Raw genomic sequence first — 20,006 nt, 5'->3', positions numbered from 1 at the left:
TGGTACTTTATCGGCCTCACAAACATTGGCACACAGAAATGGAGAATCAGTACTTGGCATCACAGGGATTGACAGAATCCCATTTCTCCTTCATACATCAGGGTGTAGCAACAAGCTTAGGGGTGCAGGGGACTACAGCACTTCCACAGGGGCCCTGGCAGCAGCAAGCAACACCAGCTCCATCCAGCTGCTCACATTTAATGAGATGGGGACCCCTTCACATGCCTACTGCTACATGAAGACCATCATCAAACAGCAAAGGGCTGGGCCAGACCCAATTCCTGTCCCCAGCCACCTCCACAGCAACACTCCCACAGATGCACATAGAAGCAGGGCCTAAGACTTCTACAGGCAACACAGAGATGCTCCCCAGCGCTGGGTGGTGGGAATCCTACGCAGGTCCCCACAGGTGGAAGCTGTGGACAGGGGTTTTGCAGTCAGGAGGAAAGAAGGACAGTGGTAGGTGTTGCGGAGCCCGTTCTGAAGGAACTAAGGAAGCTCTGCCAACTCGCAAGCAATGCCACTCCTTGCTCTGCCAGGATCATCTGCACTCCTTGCTCTGCTTCATCATCTGATCCCAGCACTCTTTCCTGCCCAGGGCAGGGGGTCGGACTCGCTGATCTGTTGTGGTCCCTTCCAATCCTAGCATCTATGAATCTATGATCTGTTCAGTGCAGACATGGGCTTGTCACCAAAGCAGCGTGAGGCAGTTTGCCAAGTCAGTGGCGCCAAGGAAGAGGGAACACCCAGCGGGCTTGCTGCTTCCCCTGCCCTTTGGAATCTCCTAGCCCCAACCTGTCCCGACCCCGCCCTCTGCACTTGGCTGACATGCTGTCCACCTCGATCTGCAGCTTCCCAGCCTGTCTGTGGCTCCCCTGGCCTCCTGAAGTCTCACAAGACACAGCAGAAACTCCTTGGGAGCCCAAGGTGAATCCAACAGAGGCTTTTCACTTGGAGGACCAGGACATCTCTGCACTAACCCAGCCACCTTCAGAAACACTGAACCACTGGGGGCTGCTTCTGCCCTGCCCTGTACAAGGCCTATTGAGGAGACCTTGCTGGGCTCCCTCAGGGTCCGCGCCTACAAGGAACAGGGCAGGAGGTGGGTTGTTTTCTTTACAGGAGAACCTCAACTCGGCCAGGACAGAGAGGGGGCAGAGGTCTTCCCAGCTTCCCATTAGAGGGAAACGGTTACAAATTAAACCACCATTATTAAACACGTAGCTTTGGTTAAAGCACATAGGTATCTAGCACTGCTGATGCTGGACACTGACGACTCAAACCAAAGAGTGCCAGGATGATCACAATGCAGGCAGCGGCTTTCTACAAGCTCAAGCTGAGAAGATGGGAGAGACAAGATGGTAACCCTGTAATTATGGATCTCCTACCAGGAAGCAATGACAAAGCAGCAAACTCTCATCATTCCAAGCCCAAACATGCCCTCTGCACCTACTCTGCAGTCATCAGCTGGTGGAAGGCTTCAGCCAAGATGCACCACTGGAAACAGAAGCATCATAGAGGAGGATGAATAAATGTGAAACCACCTAGACTTGAGTTGTCCAACTGCTAGCAGCAAACAACTAGTTTTGCTGCAGCTTCTAGGTCAAGTTACATTTCAGGTTTATCTGCCCGAGATAAAGGAAGTGGGTTGGCTTTAACATACAACACACTCACTTTTGCAATAAATATAGATGTTTAAAATCATAATTTCTATCATTCAATAAAAATTCATTCTTCTATCTCAGCATCATTCTCCCAATTCTCCAGGATAAGCGAGACGGCTTCATCCTGCACTGAGTCTCCAGGGATCTTTGGGACTTTGTGGATAGAACTTTCCTATGCTGCAATTTCACCTTTCACCTGGGGCTTTGGCCATTCAGTATGGGTCTTCATCATCAGAGTCCTGAGCAGGAAACACAAAGGGAAATTGGACACAAAACAAAAGTATGACTTCAACAGAAACTCAGGTTGGGCAGATTCAGACAAGAGATTAAGAGTTTCCAAGAAGATGCTGGTGAAAGCCAACATCCCTGCAAAAGCCTCAGCACTAATGACTGACCGACGTGGTGAAGGACCCAGCTGCAGACACCAAGAAGATGAGCTCTTGGTATTGTGAGAAGGTGAAGTGGAGAAACAGCAAGCACTTGTTGCACCCACCCGCATCCATGACAGGCAGTCCAAGTTCCTAGAGAACTGACCCAGAGAAACTATTTCCTCCCTCCAGAAGCCCTACACAAGCCCTGCAAAGCACCGTGCCAGATGGGCGAAAGGAAAGCATTCGTGCTTAGGCTGCATGTTACCAGGTTCGCAGAAAGCCAAACGGCACTTTAAATCTGCTCTTCGGCTTCAGTCCTAACAGCAGAACGCTTTCAGATCCGTTCTGCCAACCACAGATCTTCTGCTTTCGTTTTCCACTTCCCCTCAACACCAGACCCCTGGCTGTGCCTTGCTCGCACGCACACATGTAAATAGCTCCCCCGAGCCCTCACCCCAATTCAGGAACCAAGTCCAAACAGCTTCCTTGGACTACCTGGTTTTGCAATTTCAGATCCTCTCTGATGTGTTAGCAGCAGCACAAATCAGACAAGGAAATACTTTAGGGGAAGAAGCATTCTGGGACGGAAGGATGAGCACAAACACCCAGAGAAACACTCAAAGCCAACAGGATTACATAACTCAGCCTGGCATTTACTGCAGGGCAAAAGGAGGCATGCTAGCCCTGCTTCTACCTCTGATCTGCCCTTGCTCAGTTCCTGGTCCAGTAGCCTCCCACCTGTTCCTCTACATAGTCACTCCACTACCAGCAAGACTGCCTTCCTGGCCCCTGAGTGCTGAGGGTACCATAACAGAGCCACTGCAGGATCTGCAGGTTGGTGATGGGGTAGCGAGTGGACATGATTTCAAGACAGAATGACCAGAACCACAAAAACAAGGGAATCTCTGGGCAGGAGAGGACCCTGCTGCCCCCAGCTCTGCAGGGGCTTGCAACCTGTGCAAGAACATCAGGTGGATTTAAACATCCCTGTTTCTGTGCTGCCAAACCCTGGCTAAACTGCACCCCGGATGAGGAAATCACTGTGGCCCATACATGGGCAACACTGCTCTGGAGATCTGGATCTTCATCTCCCAGGAACACAGTATTTTCTGCGGTTTCTACCCAACAAAGCCCAGATATGGAGTGCACAGAAGAGCATCATCCCAGAGTCCACAGGTTCTACCCCTGGCTCCCCTATAGAAAAACACTTGGAAAAATGGTATGTTCACTTACCACACACTGCAGGCACCATATCCCCAGCCTTCTCATGCAGCCATCTCTCTCGCTATGTTCAGGCCTGCAGAAAGAGCATAACAGCAAGTCAGCACGTCTATATTCACATTTGCAGACAGCCCGGAGACTCTGCTTCTATCAGATCCAACACGTGGGCTCTCCCTTCTCACCTTTGACCACATTATTGTAAACACCATTTCAGGAATGAAGCTTGGGCTAGCAAGTGGGAAAACCAATGCATACGGCTCCTCATTTCAAAGCCTGGCACTTGACTAGTTTGTCATGTCTTTTTTACCACTTGACCTCCTGCACAAAATTGCTGTTTGGTCAGAAAGTTTTGACAGCCATTAGTTAAAATACTGTACGTAAAAAATTGCATGAATGTAATGTTGGCTCATCAGTGCCGCAGGTCAAACTGCTGGGTGTTGCACTGGAATAGGCAGTCCCTGGTAATAACTTATTACCATAACTTCGTCACAACCACGGCCAGAGAGGAATCGCATGCATTTCACTTTGCTCCGCTCCTACCTGGCATTAGCAGAAACTCTTACTACCCACCCACAGAGTCTCACTGGTTAAATCTTGGACCCTGTGGGTTATAAAACAGGGGAGACCAGCAAAATGCACACGTACGATTGTAAGCCAGGGAGAAACTATAGGCTGTAGGGTACAAGCAGAACTTACTCATCAGACACTTCAATGGAGGATTTTTTATAGCCAGATTTTTTTCTATTCTTTAGCAACCCAAACTTCCTTCCCATCCTCACTAGAAGCAGAATCACCACAACGACCGACGGGATGAACACTACGATGGACAGCAACATTGCTGATGTCAACTGGAAAGACAGGCCTGCAAGAGAGAAGGAAAGCAGAGCACATACAAGAGGTGAATGCGACTTTGCTTGCTCTCTAAGGAAGCAATAATCCCTATACAGCCAGATGGCCCTTGTAACAAAATGCCCAGAGCTTGCAATGGTCCTGCAGGGAACTCAGTTCAGAAGCAGATCTGGGGCTTTCAGTGCCTATTTGAATGAAAAGCAGTGAAATTGGGGGGGTCAGGTCAAACCTGTGGGTGTACCCCAACTTCAGGGCCAGGGACACAGCTCTCATGCAGGAAAGAAGGGGCCCCTGCCCTAGGCAGCTAACAGCTGACGACAGAGCTTCGTTAATGTTTGGGGAGCCTCAAATTATCCTTAAGACAACAGTGATCAGCAATTCACATTCACCCTGCAAGGTTTTGGGACTGGAACTTGCAGACTCCCAGGTGCACGCCGATGGGTGCCAGTCACTGGTGCCTGGAGTCTTACCCCTCTCTGTGACTGTCAGCACTGTCCAGGGAATGTTGTGGTGCACGTCCGGAGGGTTCTTCACAGCGCAGGAGAACGTCCCATTGTCGATCAGCATTGGGTTTTGGATGGCGATGGAAGCATCACCCTTGGCAACATCCCCGACCCAGGAAATCCTGCCTTTGAATGTCCCCATTTCAGCTGGGTATGGCACAGACTGATAATGAAAAATCTGAGGAGGAAAAGGAGCAATTGCTCAGATAGGTGCCTCCAGAAAGGAGAGAAAAACGCCTCTTGGAGAGCAACAAGGACCAGGAGCAAACATCAAGAGTCAAAATCACATCCCTTGAGTAGAAGACCCAGCTGGGCTCACAGGCCCACACTGGGCAGCGTAGCACCAGCTTTCCATGGGTTGTTTTTTTGGTTTTCCTTTTTGCTAAGGGATGGAGGTGTGTGCCACCACCTTCCACATCCCCTTTGAGCGCCGGCCTCCAGGGCACCTGTGTTTTCAGCAGCCTTCTGGCCAATGAACAGCTAAGGCAGAAGAGGGTCCTAGCAACTAGTATGCTACCTTGGAACCCAGGAGACCAGGACTAAAGCCCCTGATCCATAATCAACTCCCTGTACAGCTGTGAGCAAGTTACTTTGCCTCGTCATTCCCATGTCGGGCAGGAGTACGACTCCCTCCTGGCCTTGCAGAGACACTGGAGAACGAAAGACTGAGACACACGGCTACTCCAGTCATGGAGAACTATACAAGCACCTTTGTGTGACCGGCTGACGTCTTCCCAAGACAACTGCAGTCCTTCAAGGTGTCATGCAAGTGTCACCGGGGCTCCACCCCATTCCTGCCCTGGGCACCGCACGCGCCTGCCACAGCTTCCCGGCTACAAGCAGCGTGGCAGCCTGTCTCATACACAAAGAACGTGGGTTTCGTTGAGTCTTTATCTTGCACGACAGCTTTACAACAGGACTTGAAAAGCAGGCACCAGTGCCAGGATTTCATAACACTGTCAACAATCACGGGTAAGGGCCTGTAAACCTATAGGGACCATCTGCTGTTGTCAGTGCCTGGCACCTGCCACAGCGCGCACGCTGCCGTCGCCCCAGCGCCCACGGCTGGGGGCCACGCCTGGCGGCGGGGGTCCAGCCCACGCCACATGCGGCGCTTTCTGTGCAGGCCTGCGTTGCACAGCGGTGCTGGTGGTGCCATCACCCAGCGGGTCTCTCCCCATCCCCCTGCCTGCGCAGAGCGCCGGCAGCTCCGGTGCCCGCGGGCACTTACCGTCTCGAGGCCACCGCCTGCCCGGGGCCGGTAAGTCCAGTCCACCGTCAGCTTCTCGGTGAGGGGTGCGGAGGAGCGGAAGGTGCAGCTCAGCACCACATCCTCGCCCAGGAAGGCGCGCACCTCGGGGCTGGCTCGGATGTCCATGGGCGCCACGCTGCACACACCTGGGGCGGGGCGGGGCGGGGGTCGCAGGTGAGGACACCTACCACAGCCCCCCCCCGGAAGCGGAAGTGCCGCCCTCCTTCCCCTTACTCACCGTGCAGCAGCAGCACCCCCAGCGCGGAGACACCCCTTGGCCGCGTCCGCGTCCACGTCCGCATCGCGCCCGCCGCCATGGCGGCGCCGCACAGGTGAGGCCGGAAGGGGCGGGGCCGGGCCCGCCGCGCGTCGCCACGGCGACGGGGTGGCCCGGGGATGCGCCGAGCCGCCCCGTCCCGCCCCGCCGCGAGGGGGCTGCCTGGGTCTGTAAGGCCGTGTCCAGAGCCGTGTCTTCGCGGGGCACCGCGTGTTGTGTTTGTACGCGCGCGCGACAGCAGCGCTTCCGCAGGGGACACGGCGCCCGGGTGAGCTGGCTCGCGCCGCGGCCCAAACCGGGCAGCCGGGCCCAGGCAGCGGCGTGTCACGAGGTGAGGGGCGGATCTCGGGGCTGGCGCGTGGCAGGCAGTGGGGGGTGCCTCTCGCGCCCACGATGCTCAAAGGGGGTTACAAATAAGTACGTTTCCCGGATAATTGCTCCAGTCCTCGTTTCGCTGAAGTCCTACGAGGTTTCCTGCTGAAATTGGTGGGGACCAGTGTTGGTTTGCTCGTCGGGTGTCAAACCCGAGCACGGCGCTCTTAGCGCCTGGACTCTCACGGCAGCTGGACTTGATTAACAGTGGGGTGAGAGAGCCATAGTTTAGCATCCAGCAAAAGTAAGCTATTGATAATGATTCAAAGCACCAACATGGTGCCCTAATTTTCATTCTGGTTGGCCTTTACCTTGACAAACCCTAATAGTCTCCCCCCCACACCCACACACTTTTCCAGTCCTTTTCATGGTTCAAGGTATGTTTTAGTCTTATGTTTTGGGATGTTCCTACTCGGCCCCACTCTTTCTAGGTGCAAAGCCAGCCCTGCTCAGGGTGTACGTGCCTACAGGACGGGGCAGAAGAGGTGAGAGAGGAGCAGTGAAGGAAGCGAGCAGCAGCTGTGGGGCTGGTTGTGTGTGCTTTGGTCACTGTCTGCTTGTTGTGGTGGCCGGCCAGATCAGGTAAACAGTCGATCTGAGCCGAGAACACAATTTGTGGTAGGACTATGGGTTTCCCTAGAGTTATGTTGCAGTCATTATATTACTGTGGCCTCTGACTGTGTCCACAAGACAAATTTATATATGGCACCCAAGATAGGAAAAGAAAACATACACACCATGATAATGTGTCCACATTTTACAGGTAGGGTCATAAAATAAAGTATTCTTTAAACAAACAGGCAGATACTTGATTTAACGCTGGTTACATAGAGCAACAGCTCTGAAGTTTTGGTGGTTTTTGGTTTTGTTTATTTCCACCGAAGTCTGCAGAAGCACATTCTGCAGTGAGCATGTCAACTTTGGAAAACCCGTTACTAACCTACAGCAGTAAATAGCATCAAGACAAACTAACTTTCATTCCCCTTTGAGCCAATGTGCATAACTGGAAAGCTGCATGTAACACTGAGAGGTATCACAGCTTCTACTGACTGTTTCTGTGCTTGATACCATGCCACTAGCTACTGAACTTTGATAGCAAATAAAACTTGACTGTGATTAAGCACCGTGGGTAGTGTTTGCTTAGGAGTCTCCGGAACAGCAGTGACTGTTGCAGGCCAAAGTTGTGGCATTTGGAAAGGAATCTGTAAGCTTCGTGACCAGTAACAGAAGGTGTTACAAGGCAGATTCAGTTAACTTAAGAGAAGTGAGTGGAGGAATCTAGGCTAGAATAGCAGAGCAGAACAGAGAGCAGGATTTACTCGTGTCAGAAGAACAGGAATGGAAGCTGCCATAGCCCCTGCCCAAAGTGTACTTGGCAATAGGCAGAGTTCCCAGTCTATCAAATTCAGACATGCTAAGTCACTTACAATGCAAGTCATACATCAAACTGAAAAATGCATCCACTGCTAAAAATCATCACTGCTGAAGAAACAGCATGTCCAAGACTGTAACACTCCACTTAAAGTAACCTTGGGATCAAAACTCTGTTATTGCTGCCCCTCTGATTGGTCTGTCTAGATGTCTTTTTTCTTTGGTGGCATTTAGCAGGGTTTGCCAACGGAGGGGAAAATGGTGCAGACCAAATCGCTTATTATTTTTAATTCTTGAGGAACAAGAGTGTACCAAGTGAATTTGTAACAACAAAGGATTCTCGTTTCTCCCATCTACAGTTGGAGTGAGATGATGTAAACAAAATTAAAATATGAAAGATGCATCTTCAGAAATTCTTCTGCATGCCAAGATGAGGACTTTGCAAATCTCTGTTCAATCGGCTATCCTTGGATTTCTTCTGTATCTTCTAGATTCTTTTTCTTCACAGGAGTGAAGCAAATGAAATTCTGCAAAGCTTTTCTCCAAATGGCTTCAGTTGAGTTGAAGAGCAAAGACACCTTCATTTCTGATGGGTTGAGTTCCTCCTGTTTTGCCTCAATGAAAAAGAATATGACCTTATACTTTATATTAGTGCAACCGTTTTTTCCTGGCAAGAGTTTCAAGGCAGGCAGCGGTACCACACTCGCAGCATCAGAAATGTATAACTCAGCTTTGTTCTAACATCTGAATGTGGAAGTATTAGCCACCTTCTTCAGAAGTACCTGCAGAAGAAATTGGAAGAAATTTAAAGATAAAAACAGCATGTTACTACGTCCTATTCTTGAGACTGAAAATAGTGGAGAGAACTAGTGGTGCCAGAAAACAGAAATAATGTCTAGACATACCGGCAGAGAATAGCAGCAGGTTAAGACTTTTATACAGTGGCCTTAAAATAAGGAGGGCAAAGTGAATCAAAAAGCCAACTGTAGAGGTGGTTAAAGGAGATAAATTCAGTTCTCCTTTGTTCACAAGAGCTGTATTCTAGTTGGCAGCAGTTTAGGCTTGCATCTTAATGAGCCTCGACCCTGACGGGAGAAACCAGTCATAGGGCTGAAGGTGAATTCTGCCTCCCTGGGCCATTCAGCTCTTGTTCTCTCTGGCAAGGGGCAAGGCTGTTGGCCAGAAAAGTGCTACATGTGATTGTGGTCATGGCAGTTTCTGCACTGTGGGTGCCAGGACCTGTAACATGGGATGGATCTGAGACCTATTGACTTAATTTACTCCAGCTGTGTAATTAAGCCATGTAAAACCCCCTCTCAAGCCTGCCCAAGCGCTGATCCAGACTAGTCAGGGTTTGGTTACCTTCACTATATGTAGCGTTTAGTAAGGACTCTTTAGTCTTTAGCTTCTAATGAAACAGCTGCCATCTCTTCTGTACTCTTCAGTTTTTCCTTTTCTGGACTGTTAGTAAAAAAGAAGGTACAAACAACCATCAGATAATGTGGCCCCAGATTCCTGAGTCAGAAGGAGATAATAAGCATGTTATATAGAAGGTGCACCATGCTTTGCACAGAGGGCCCTGGGTGTCTGGCTTAAGAAAGACAGGACAATGTCTAACTTCCACTGGCTGTGACCCCACCCCAGAGGCAGCCCTGTGTTTGACACACCACCTCCACTTAATTTTCTCTGACCCACTCATCCTCTGCCAGACTTGGCCGCCCAGCATTTTATCCAAGCCAGTTGGACTGTGCAGTGTCAGAGCTGGAGGCACAAAAGGGTGGAAGTAACGCAACAGATGCAGTGAAAAATGTATGGGTGAGTCGCCCCGAGTGGTGAAGAACATCACTGATCTCTTTGGAACCAGCGGTCCAAAGTTATTCAAGCCACTTCTCTAGGTGCCTCTCCAGCCAGTCCTGCACAGGCGGTGTGCGGTTAGCACTAATGCCGTGTGTTACAGGATGTTGTCCTGTGAACCCTTTATGTGCATGGCTAGTGTGAGGTGGCATTGCATCTGTTTAGACAAACAGCAGATTGCAGGTGGCATTGAAACTGTTCAGGCAGGGCAGCTGAAGGCTGCAGGTTACCAGGCAGCTTGATCACAGTTGGTCAGATGTGGTCTCCCAATCCCTGTCCTATTCTGTCATCCAACTCTTTCTACAACAAAAAGCTTCTTGGGATCAAGTCTTTTAATTTCATTCCCCAGAATATCTTCTGTCTCTTTCTTTCTGCCTTAGTCGTGCTCACAAAGCCATAGCCCATTACCCAGCTGCTATTTCTCTAAATGACAGAGCCGCACATTTTGTGGCAATACTGGCATGATGGTACTGAACCTGTCCTTAAGCCTGTACTTGTTCAGCTGGTAAGAGCCGTAAAAGTTGGCTTTGTCCTCATGTAAAAGATACTACTTAAAGCTGTAGCTACGTGTGGCCAGAAAGTAATCATATTTGATGTGTCCTTTTGTGTGCTGAACAGGCAAGAGTTTATCCTAATTGCAGAGGACATACCTGCCACACCTGCCCTGGTAGACAGTGGTGCACCTCTCCTTTACCCCCAGCATAGGCAAAGCAAACTTCCCCCCACAGCTGGCTTTTCCCGACTGCTCCGCCATGAGTAGGAGCAGAGTTATGACTCAAGGGCTCATTCCAGCTGTGAACCCTCTACTGGGGATGGCAACAAGGGGCCAAATATGCCCACTTGTTTCGGAGGACTTTGTGCTGAAGATGCTTTGCTGTAGCGTGCTAGCTACTGGTTCCAGACTCCCATGAAGATGCATTTTAAGAAGGCTTCTCAGAAGCCCCTGTCCTTACAGCTCTGTCTCCACCATCTCGGTGCTCTTCTCTTGCCGTTTCCTCCGGTAGTATCGACAGAGAACTACAACGATCACCAGAATGATCATCAGGGCACAGGCAGACCCAATAGCCACTGCCAGGTAGTGGATTTCTGAAAAACGCACTGCACAGAAGACAAACAAATGAATGAAAGGGGGGGCAAAGTCTGGGGCTCAACACATGGCTGGGAGCCAGGGACTCCTGAGCTCAGTCCTTCAGACCCACAAACTGCATTTGTTTATTTTCCTCCCATACCCCGTCTTTCATCTTCCTCCCCTCTTGTGTTTTGACCGTCATGGTGGGGAAGGTTACCATTCCCGCACGGGTTAATTCCCTACTCGTTGTGACAGTGCCACGTACCGCTCTGCACAACGCTGAGCCGGATTTCACCAATCGTGCCGCTGACGTCTGGTGGGTTCTTCACCTGACAGGTGAATGTCCCGTTGTCGGTCGGCTTCAGGTTCCAGATGACAATGGATGCATCGTTCTTATGAATATTCCCATCCCAAGTAACACGGTCTTTAAACCGCCCAGTAAGCAGAGGATAGGGCTGGCCTTGGTAAAAGAACACCTAGGTGGTCAGGAAGAGGATGTGTTACTGTCCCCATGTGGTACTGTACCCCTCCCCAACCTGGCTGAGGCAGCTGCCTGTTCATAAACTTGTGCTCAGGACCATTCTGTGAAGGCTCTAGACATTCATAAAACAAGCAGGACTGTGGGATCGTGCTGCCCCCACTTCAGCTTGGGGACCCCACTTAGGCCCCAGCTGCCCTCATGCAACGCTATTCTGTCTAATTACTATAGGTCCTGTCCTAGGTACGCTTTAGGGTGTATGCCGGCTATCACTGGCACAGGACCTGGCGGCACCAGTGGGAAGCAGCCATGCACGTGAGCACGGTGGGATGGGAATAAAGTCACAGGTCCCCCTTAAACGTGGCTCCCTTGATCCTAGCTGCATATCTCCTGCGTCCTCACTCCTGGTTCCTTTTCTCATGTGTTTGCACCTCTGAAAACACATGCAGCTTCTGTCCCAGTTGTTGAGGCTTGGAGGAGGGCCTGGGCCAGGCAGGCGGGCGCTGTGCTGAATCAGCCTCTCCCAGCAGAGCTCAAAGACTGCCCTCATTCTAAAATGGATCCTTCATGAGGCACAGTAGCACAGAGGGAGACAGCCTGGCCCAAGTTGAATTTATGGTAGCCTGTTGAACTCTGTTTTGTTTTTAATGGGGCCCTTACTCATGCATTTTCCCTGCAAAATAATACTGTAGCTGCAGTGCAGACAGGACCAGATTCAGCTTTGATGCAAGTAGGTGCAGTTTCGCTGGGCTCTCAAGTGTTTTAAGTGTTTTAAATTGGATTTGGCCTGACCTATTTAAAAATGGGTCTAACCAGGTTTAACAGCCAGAATAGCCAGGGCCACAGGCCAAAGCTACCCATGAAAAGAGGAGTTAGTTGAATCAGTAAAGACAAAAGCCACACCACAGTCCTACGTGACTACTTGTCTGCTGTCCTCACCCATGTTCGCACCTTAGATTGTTACGCTTCTATTGCTTAAGTGCTGTGCCTTGGGCAAGGTCTGCATGAGCAATGCTGTAACACGCTGGAGAGTAAGGTTTCCACTTACAGACTCATCTGAGCCTTTATCCTCGGGCCGAAAGTTCCAGGTCACCGTCAGTTGTGGGCCAATGGGGCTAAAGGTGGAAAAGGTGCATTTTAAGCGTATGTTAGTCCCATTCAGAGCTTCCTCCCCTCTGGAAGTGTGGATTTCCACAGCTGCTGCAGGCCACAGTGCTGTAGAGAAAATAACAAGGGGATGCGGTAAAGAAAAGCTGTAGTCTGGAAGCAAGTTCCTAGCCCTTCCTTCGACACGGCGGGCCCTGGCTGGAGCCTGCTATATCAACTGCTGTTAATGTGTAAACTAAGAATCCCAAGAGCACGCTTTTAAGTACTGGTGATAAGAGTCTTGCATGTGTAGAACCTTGAGGATCCCAAAGCACTTCTCATACACACTCAGCTGACACACGAGCTGCACAGAGGTGATTTTGGGTGGGTGTTTGCTATGTCCTTGGGAACTTTAGTGTTACTGGCAGTGGGGGCCACTTCTCTGTGGAAGGAACGCTTGATCAGGGTCTAGTGTTATGGTCTCAAGTGCCTCTTGCTGAGTTGGGGCCTTTGCAGATTTAGTTTAAATGGCTCTGGAAATCATCCTTGAATGCACTGGAAATGGTAACCCAAGGCCAAAGTTTTTCCTGTGTGCACACTGCATCCTTTTGCAGAAGGCCAGTGCCCAGCACTGTGCTTTCATGGTAGTGTAGCAGTGCCTCAGCGGGGATTGTCTTTTGGGGCTGAATCCCACCTGAAGGAGTCTGATGGCACAGATGATCCCCAAGCCTCCCTTTCATGCAGTGAGTCAGTTTTGTGCTGACCGGCCTCTTCCAGGATTTGTTACTTTTCCCTTCGTCCTTCCCACGGTGCAACTCCTACGTGGGATGGGGCACAAGGACTTAAATGGAACAAGCTGTGCAGCAGGTCTCTGGGGATGGCAGATAGCTGGCCTGCTGCAGCTGAAGTTTCATAAGTCGGGCAGGTTTGGGTCTGGCTGCTGGTTTCATTGGGGACTGATGTGGAGAAGCTCCCAGTAGGAGCCATGGGATACTGTTGGTTACTGGGCAGGAGGCTGCCTTCTCTCTGAACCAATATAGAAAGGTTTGGCCCCAGAAGCTGCTGTGCCACTGGAAGTGCTGCCTTTGTGCTGTGAAAGAAACCTGCCACTGGTAGGCAGGGCAGGTCCCGTGTGGCTTTTGGAATACCTGGAAACCTGTGTCCTGGGCCTGTTCCAGGTAGGCGACTCCTTTCCACTTCGGCAGTTCCCGTCTTCCTGTCCTCGTGGCTCATGCTGCTGAGAGGTGTTAAGCAACTGCCCTCTCCCACCGCAGATAGGGTGGGTAAAGTCTCTTCTTTACACACACTGTGTTATCAGGTAGCGTTTTTAATGCACTTGAGAATGAAAACTGCTGCACACAGCAAGATGTCCCCACTGGGGAGCATGCATGGCCCAGGCTGCTCCTGCTGCCCGATTATGGGCTGGCTGCTGGGTGGTGGTTTGGGGTAGTGCCAGCAGCTCATACAGGAAGTCCCCACTGTCGCATCTTTGTCTGCCAAACATCCGGAGTTAAAAAGCAAGAAACAAAAAACCTACCCCCGCTGAGTTTATGAAACAAGTAAACACTAGGGTAGGCTGCTAATGAAGAGTGGCCAGAGACGAGGAGTGGGAGCGGGCAGGAAGAAGCAGGGCCCATAGAAGCCAGAAAGTATCTCTTGTCCAAAGCTCTTGGCTTTGGGGCCCTCATTCTGCTCCTGCTTTCCTTGATTTAATGCAGCCGCTTAGTGACCTTGAGCCCAATGTGTACCATTGTGAGAGTAGGATCAGTCCCTTAAGCCCTGCCTACTCAGGCAAAACAAGTGCTTTTTCAGTTGGGTCCTTTGCTAAATCCAAGATAAGGGCTAACATGCATCTGTCCAGCAGTGCTGGGAGGATTCCAGGGGCATCCACTCTGCTGAAATACTCACCTGTCTTACCCACGGAGGCATGGCCCTAGTGCCCCGGCGGCCCTCCCCCATGTACAGCTCACTGCCCCAGGCAGCGATGCAGTTGTGGAGCACAGAGCTGAAGCACAACCTATGCTACAGAGGTTTCCCTGCAGAACTCCAGGCATCATGGAAGACATGCTGTTTGAATGGGGATGGGACAGGGACTTCTAGCCTGGGAAGGAGGAGACGATCCTTCTAAAGTGGGCCGCCTACGACCATGCTTGCACGTGGGGAGCGGCTTGGGGAGGAGATGTACATTCATACTCCCAGGGCGAAGGGTGGGAGACATCACGCATGTTCATACCACATAACTGATTCCTTAACTCGGCTTCACACAGCAACTGCTTCTGCCTTCCCTAAATGAACAAATCTTGAATAACTTCCAGCTGGTCACCTATTAGACTCCTGTGGAGATGCCACCCATTTTAAACCTAAATTCACCCCTGTCCCAGCTGCTTTGAAGTAAGCCCTTTACTGCAAAACAATCCATTTGGGGCTGAAGAACATAGTTTGATTCAAAAGGAAAGGGGTCTGCATTTTTAAGCTTTCTGTCCAAATAACTGGCTGGTGTTTAGTTTCCTTGGCTGAAGTGTATGGGGTTACATGGGAGGGAGGAGGGGGGGTTGCCATAAAATACTCCCAAAATAAACTAAAACCCTAAAACCTGGAAATAAGCAGTTTTTACATTTCACTCTTTTGTTTTCACAAAAATATCTGGGAAATATAATGTGTTTTACCTTAAAAGTAGCACATGCTCACGAGAGGTAGTACTCAAATGTTTTGAAATGTCAAACTTGTGCATTTGAGAATCTTTTGGCTAATATAAGGTTTCCCAGAAAAAGTCTTGACATCCAATTGAAAAGGAAATCCCCATATCACCATAGGCTGTAAAAAGAACAAAGCTAAGGGTATTTTTTTCACAACAGGGTCCAAGAAAAAGGTGTCTGAGTTGGAAAATGGTGAGAGAAGCAATAGAAAACATTGGGGGGTCTCTGCTCAGAGTCAGATCCCAGTTGAACCAGTGTAAGTCCTCATCAGTTCCACTGAGGTCGGTGTCTTTGTTCTGGATGTACGCTAGTGTCGGAGATCTGAAACCAGCCCTGACTCTCTGCTAATCTCTCCATTTTTAATGTGACAAAGATGGTGAAAGAGTCACTAAAAGTAAAGTCCAAAGAGCGCCTGGCTGGAGCAGGGCCGGAGGGGAGGAAATGGTGGTAACTGGAGCTCAGAATGCACTCAGTGTTTGCCGCCCTCCCCTGAACACACCTAAACCTGTTTGTCCAAGAAACACAATCGCCCCGTAGCTCTCAGCAAAATCAGACCAAAAAAATTGCAACCACGTTCTGGCTTACACAGAAATGCCTGAGATTTCTACAAAGTCACTGTCTTCAGGAGGAAGGCGACTTAAAGAGCAGGAGGGTAAAGTCCAAGGGGCAACTGAGGCCAAAGAGAAAAATATGTAAAGAGTTCCTTACCTAGGATCTGTGGCCCAAGAAGGAGCAGAGCCCCCACCCAGCTGGGGCCAGGGGCTGAGGAAGGCAAGTCCATGCTGCAGAGACTCCCCCAGTGCCCAGTGGCTCCCCTCCCCCAGACGACTGGGTGAGGAGCAATCTCCCAGAAGTCTTCCCTTCCTGGGACTGTTTCTCCACTTGCCTCACCCTGCCAGGCTTGGGAGCCCTTGCTCCAGCCTGAGTCACCGAGCAGGAGCACTCCCGTGCCCTTGCGCTGGAATGAAAGGTGGGGCCAGCAAGCTCGCCTCCCTCCCACAACCCAGGCAGATTTGCAAAGGGATTGATCTCTCCTTTCCCCTTGCCAGCTTACTCCACCTTCCACTTGAAGCCATCCTTCCATTGAGAGAGGATGGAAAATCTGCCCCAGGGTGTTTACAAACACAGCTGAAGGGAGTACTGATTGTTTTTCAAATCCTCTGCGAAGGACAGTCCTTATGGCAGCAATACAGGTCTCCTCCTGACTTCCCACTCAGCCTACGCCCAGAGGCAAGAGGAGAAAAAAGCTCTTGCTGAAACAGAAGTGCCTGCAGTAACAGCACTGGGAGCAGGTGTGAACACATCCTTCTGTAAAATGGGTGTAATCAGAGAGGGCGCTCTAGCATCCCTTCTACAGTGCAGTAAACAGCCTAGAGGAATAAGGAACTCAACGGCACCAGGTATTTTCCTCACAAGTAGAGGGGAGAAGTGTCCGCATTAATAAGATAAGAGGGTTTGCGGTAGAGGGACGAAGTCGCTTCTGGCTGTCCTTAGAAGAGAGTAGAAGTGGCTGCGCCTTATGGTTTTAGCAGGTCCTTAAGTTCCTACCTCCCTGGTTCCTAGGGCACAGTTATCACAGAACAGAGACCTCAGTTGCACGAGCTGCCTTCCCCCAACGCACACACCTTCCTGGGGGTCGCCGCGCTGGGGCCGATTGCGGTCCGGAGGGCCGTGGAGCTGAACTCCCTGCTCGCTGGCGGGGCCTCGCTGGGATACGGTATGCTGCCAGAAACAGCCTGAGGACCGTAACCTGAAGCTGCCCATTCTCCAGTGCTCTTACCCTCCGTTTAGGCCTGGGGACAATGAAAGCACGTGAACAGGGCAAGGAGACTGCGGTTTGATGAAGAGAGCCTGGGGTAGGAGCTCACAGGTTTTGCCAGAGGAGAGACTACAGGTTCAGAGAGTACATCTCCTCTCCCACTTGCTGTCACACCCCTCCCTATGCCAGCTTGCTAGGAAATGAGCAACGTGTCATCAGCTTCTTTTAATGCAATCTGGAAGCAAGCAGAAGCCCCAGCACCGCATGCCCAGTCAGCAGTCTGTGGACTGATGGTGCGCACAGCTGGCCTACAGGCTCACAGTCCTGTTACTGGCTGTAAAACACCATACATGGCTATTTCCACTGTGTGTTTTGTCCCCCCATCCCCTCTTTGCTTCATATCATCAGAGTTTCCTTAATTGCTCTTCAGAATTATTTCTCCCATTCTCTTACTTTTAAAAGTTGCCTGTCAGGCATTAGTTTTCTTGCATGCGGGGGGGCGGGAATGTGTGTGCTGCCACGATCCTTGTCTTAAACTTCTGCATAAAATGGATGGACCACTGTTAGAAACGGTGCTGAAGATGGTTTATGGCTGAAAAAGAGCACCGTCTGCAGAGATTTCTGAGTCAGCAGCTGGGACAGAATGGGCTGGAGTGCTCTGGGCAAAAGTGAGCTGAATAAGAAGAGGAGGCTTGATTAAAAAGGGCTTGGTTTCTAGAGAATTACCAGGGAAGGTCATTCCAAAAGATTAAGTCACTCCCTGCATGAGCTCCTGTTTCTGTGGAAGGAGAGGTGATGCCAGCCTACTCCTGCAATTGCTGGGATGTGGTGGCATCCGGCGCTTTGCTACAGTTTCAGAGACCTGAATCCATGTCCTGCTCTGGGCACATCTCGGAGGCTGACCCCAGCTGACCCATCTGCAAGTAGGTACCCTGGTCACTCATCCTGGGGAGTTAAAGGTGGCTGTATGTGAAGCCTGCACTATGGGCACTGCTGCGCCTCCCCCATGCTGGCTGGGTTGTTTGACTTGGGTGGGCCTTTTGAGTTGTGGCAATTTGTGTGCTATTTGCAAAGGGCTTTCAGATTGTGGGGTGAAGAGGGGTATTTGTGAGGAGCGTTATAAGGGCTCCCCTCACCATCAGGCCAGGGAGAAGCAAGTTTCCTGCTGCTCCTTGGTGCCCCCTCCCTGGTGGCATAAGGAGCACCCTGTGGAGCCCTTTCGCTCCCTGCCTCTGGAGAGGCTCTCACATCACCACGGCCCCTGGGAGCCACTGCAGCCCCCTTCCGTCTCCCCTCGGGGCCTTGCAGGAGCGCAGGAGGTGTTGTTCAAGAGCAGGACATTTGGTCCCTGTCTGCAGTCCCTTCTGGAGCATGGAAACTTGTGCCAGGGAGAAGGAAAAGGCCGGGCTCCGTGCGCACGTGACTGAGTTCTTGTTAATTCCTGCAGATGGAATCCGTTGGCCACAGGCCTGGGAGCAGCCAGGGAAGCAGCTGCTGTGGCCCAGGGCCCACCCCTGGCAGGCAGGGCGACTCCTTCCCCGCATAGTCTGTAAAGAGCCGACGGGATGGAGCTGTGCCGTCAAGAAGCGGTCACTCTTGTTAGTTCTGCAGAATCCCACAGTATGCAATTCTCTAGCGCTGTGGGCCGCTCTGGACTGGCTGCTCCGTGTGGTTTGGGTTCAGGCCTGAACTTGCAGCAGTTTGGCAATTCTCTTCTGTTTTGCCCCGTGGCTCCCTTTCCAGGTGGGGGAGGCTGGCCCAGTCCCACAAGGGTGCATGTGTTTCCTGATTCTGAGGAAGCAGATCCATCCTAATTGCAGAGCGTTCGGTTTGGGTACTAGGCCTTGCCTCATCTGCTGTGCACAGGGAGGGGATGGATCAGGGTGTGGGCAGCAGCACAATGGGCTGTTCTCTGCTGTTTCATCCTTCCTGAAAATGGCTCCTACAGCCTGAGCTCCCCTGGGAATTGATGCTTTTTCACCTGTGTCCCCTAGAGCAGTGGTTCTCAACCTTTTTTGTACCAGGAGCCATTTGTAAACATCTATGCCCAGTCTTGGCCCTGTGCCCCTCACTCCCAACACGCTGCCCCCAGACCCCAGCCCTCCAGTGTGTGGGGCACGGGGGCCATAAGCAGTCCCTTGCAAGCTGGAACTGACGTCCTGCAAGGGAAAAGCCACAGTTTCCCACCCTTTTCTCCTTTCAAGAAGAATGCATTTTTAAAGTTTGTTCATGACCTTTCATCTATTCGTGCAACCCACTTTTGGGTCATGACTCATGGCTTGAGAAGCGCTGTCCTAAAGTGTCATTCATCCTGGGTGCTCCCAGATGAAGAGAACACAGTGAACCTTAACCAGGAGCAGCAATTTACCTTTCTGTACACCTTATACTCCAAACATCTCGTAAAAACTGCACACTAAGAATGCAGCCATGGCTTAAGCGGAGTGTGACAGCTGAGAAGGAGATGGTGGCAGAAAGGAAAAGACATTTTGGTCAAAGGCCCTAAGGAGCAAGTCTTCTCAGTTTATGAAAACTGCCCAGTGGAATCGAAAGTGTCCATGCAAAGAAGGTAGCTCCTGGTTTCCAGCCTCTGCTCAAACATCCCCCCAGGGCTGGGAGCAGAACCCAGAGTCTTCACGGCTCTGTCCCCTGCCTCTGACTGTCGCATCTAAGCAATCATTTACACTGCAGCCAGGAAATACGGGAGCAGGTCTGGGCAGGTCTCCAGGCTTCAGGCCTCCACGATGTCCCAGAGATAAGAGTCCCTGAGGACCCAGGTGAAAATGATTGGTTTATAAAAGATATCACATCTACTCAAAAAACCCTGCCTGGTTTAGAGAGTGAATTTCAAACCCAAAAAAGGTGAAGAGCCTTCAGATAAGGATTGGACAAAGGCAGTTGGGTGCCACTCCCTCTGCCCATTTCAGCATCTGTTCCCGGAGCTGCCCCAAGTGATAGTTGTTTAAGTCTTTCATGCTTGCATGAAGAAAGAAGTACAGAAGCCCTGGCATTGACCACTGTTTCCTGCAGAGTGCACAGGTCCTTGTCTGGTGGCTGTCACCCAGCCATACAGCTCTGGCTCCGGGATTTCCAGCACACTGGATGATGTCATTACAGTTCAGATGGAAGCAGGGTTTTGTGGTTAAATTAGGGAATTCAATGACTCTGGGGTTTCATAGTTTCATAG

General features: G+C 50.9%; 2 protein-coding genes across 3 annotated transcripts; both read right to left on the bottom strand.

Annotated features, from left to right (window-relative positions):
• Positions 1–1,632: 1,632 nt before the first annotated feature.
• Positions 1,633–6,192, bottom strand: MPZL3 (myelin protein zero like 3). Its single transcript, XM_019543075.1, has 6 exons — positions 6,099–6,192; positions 5,840–6,006; positions 4,576–4,786; positions 3,953–4,118; positions 3,269–3,332; positions 1,633–1,903 (listed from the first exon to the last, which is right to left on the bottom strand). Exons 1-6 carry the CDS (start codon positions 6,175–6,177, stop codon positions 1,877–1,879), a joined length of 714 nt encoding a protein of 237 aa, XP_019398620.1. The 5' UTR covers positions 6,178–6,192; the 3' UTR covers positions 1,633–1,876.
• Positions 6,193–7,251: 1,059 nt separating this feature from the next.
• MPZL2 (myelin protein zero like 2) lies at positions 7,252–17,561 on the bottom strand. 2 transcript variants are annotated; one of them, XM_019543074.1, is made up of 6 exons: positions 15,772–17,561; positions 12,330–12,496; positions 11,069–11,279; positions 10,688–10,832; positions 9,240–9,341; positions 7,252–8,659 (listed from the first exon to the last, which is right to left on the bottom strand). In XM_019543074.1, exons 1-5 carry the CDS (start codon positions 16,145–16,147, stop codon positions 9,275–9,277), a joined length of 966 nt encoding a protein of 321 aa, XP_019398619.1. In that variant the 5' UTR covers positions 16,148–17,561; the 3' UTR covers positions 7,252–8,659; positions 9,240–9,274. The 2 variants fall into 2 exon arrangements, with proteins under 2 accessions (XP_019398619.1, XP_019398617.1); XM_019543072.1 differs by having other exon boundaries at positions 7,252–8,662; positions 9,243–9,341; positions 15,772–17,559.
• Between the last annotated feature and the right edge of the window lie 2,445 nt (positions 17,562–20,006).

Source organism: Crocodylus porosus, unplaced genomic scaffold (genome assembly GCF_001723895.1).
Source record: "Crocodylus porosus isolate Cpor-Errol unplaced genomic scaffold, CroPor_comp1, whole genome shotgun sequence".
Taxonomy (NCBI): Eukaryota; Metazoa; Chordata; order Crocodylia; family Crocodylidae; genus Crocodylus; species Crocodylus porosus.
The sequence above is the reverse complement of the archived record's forward strand: the minus strand, read 5'-3'. Positions and strand labels throughout refer to the sequence as shown.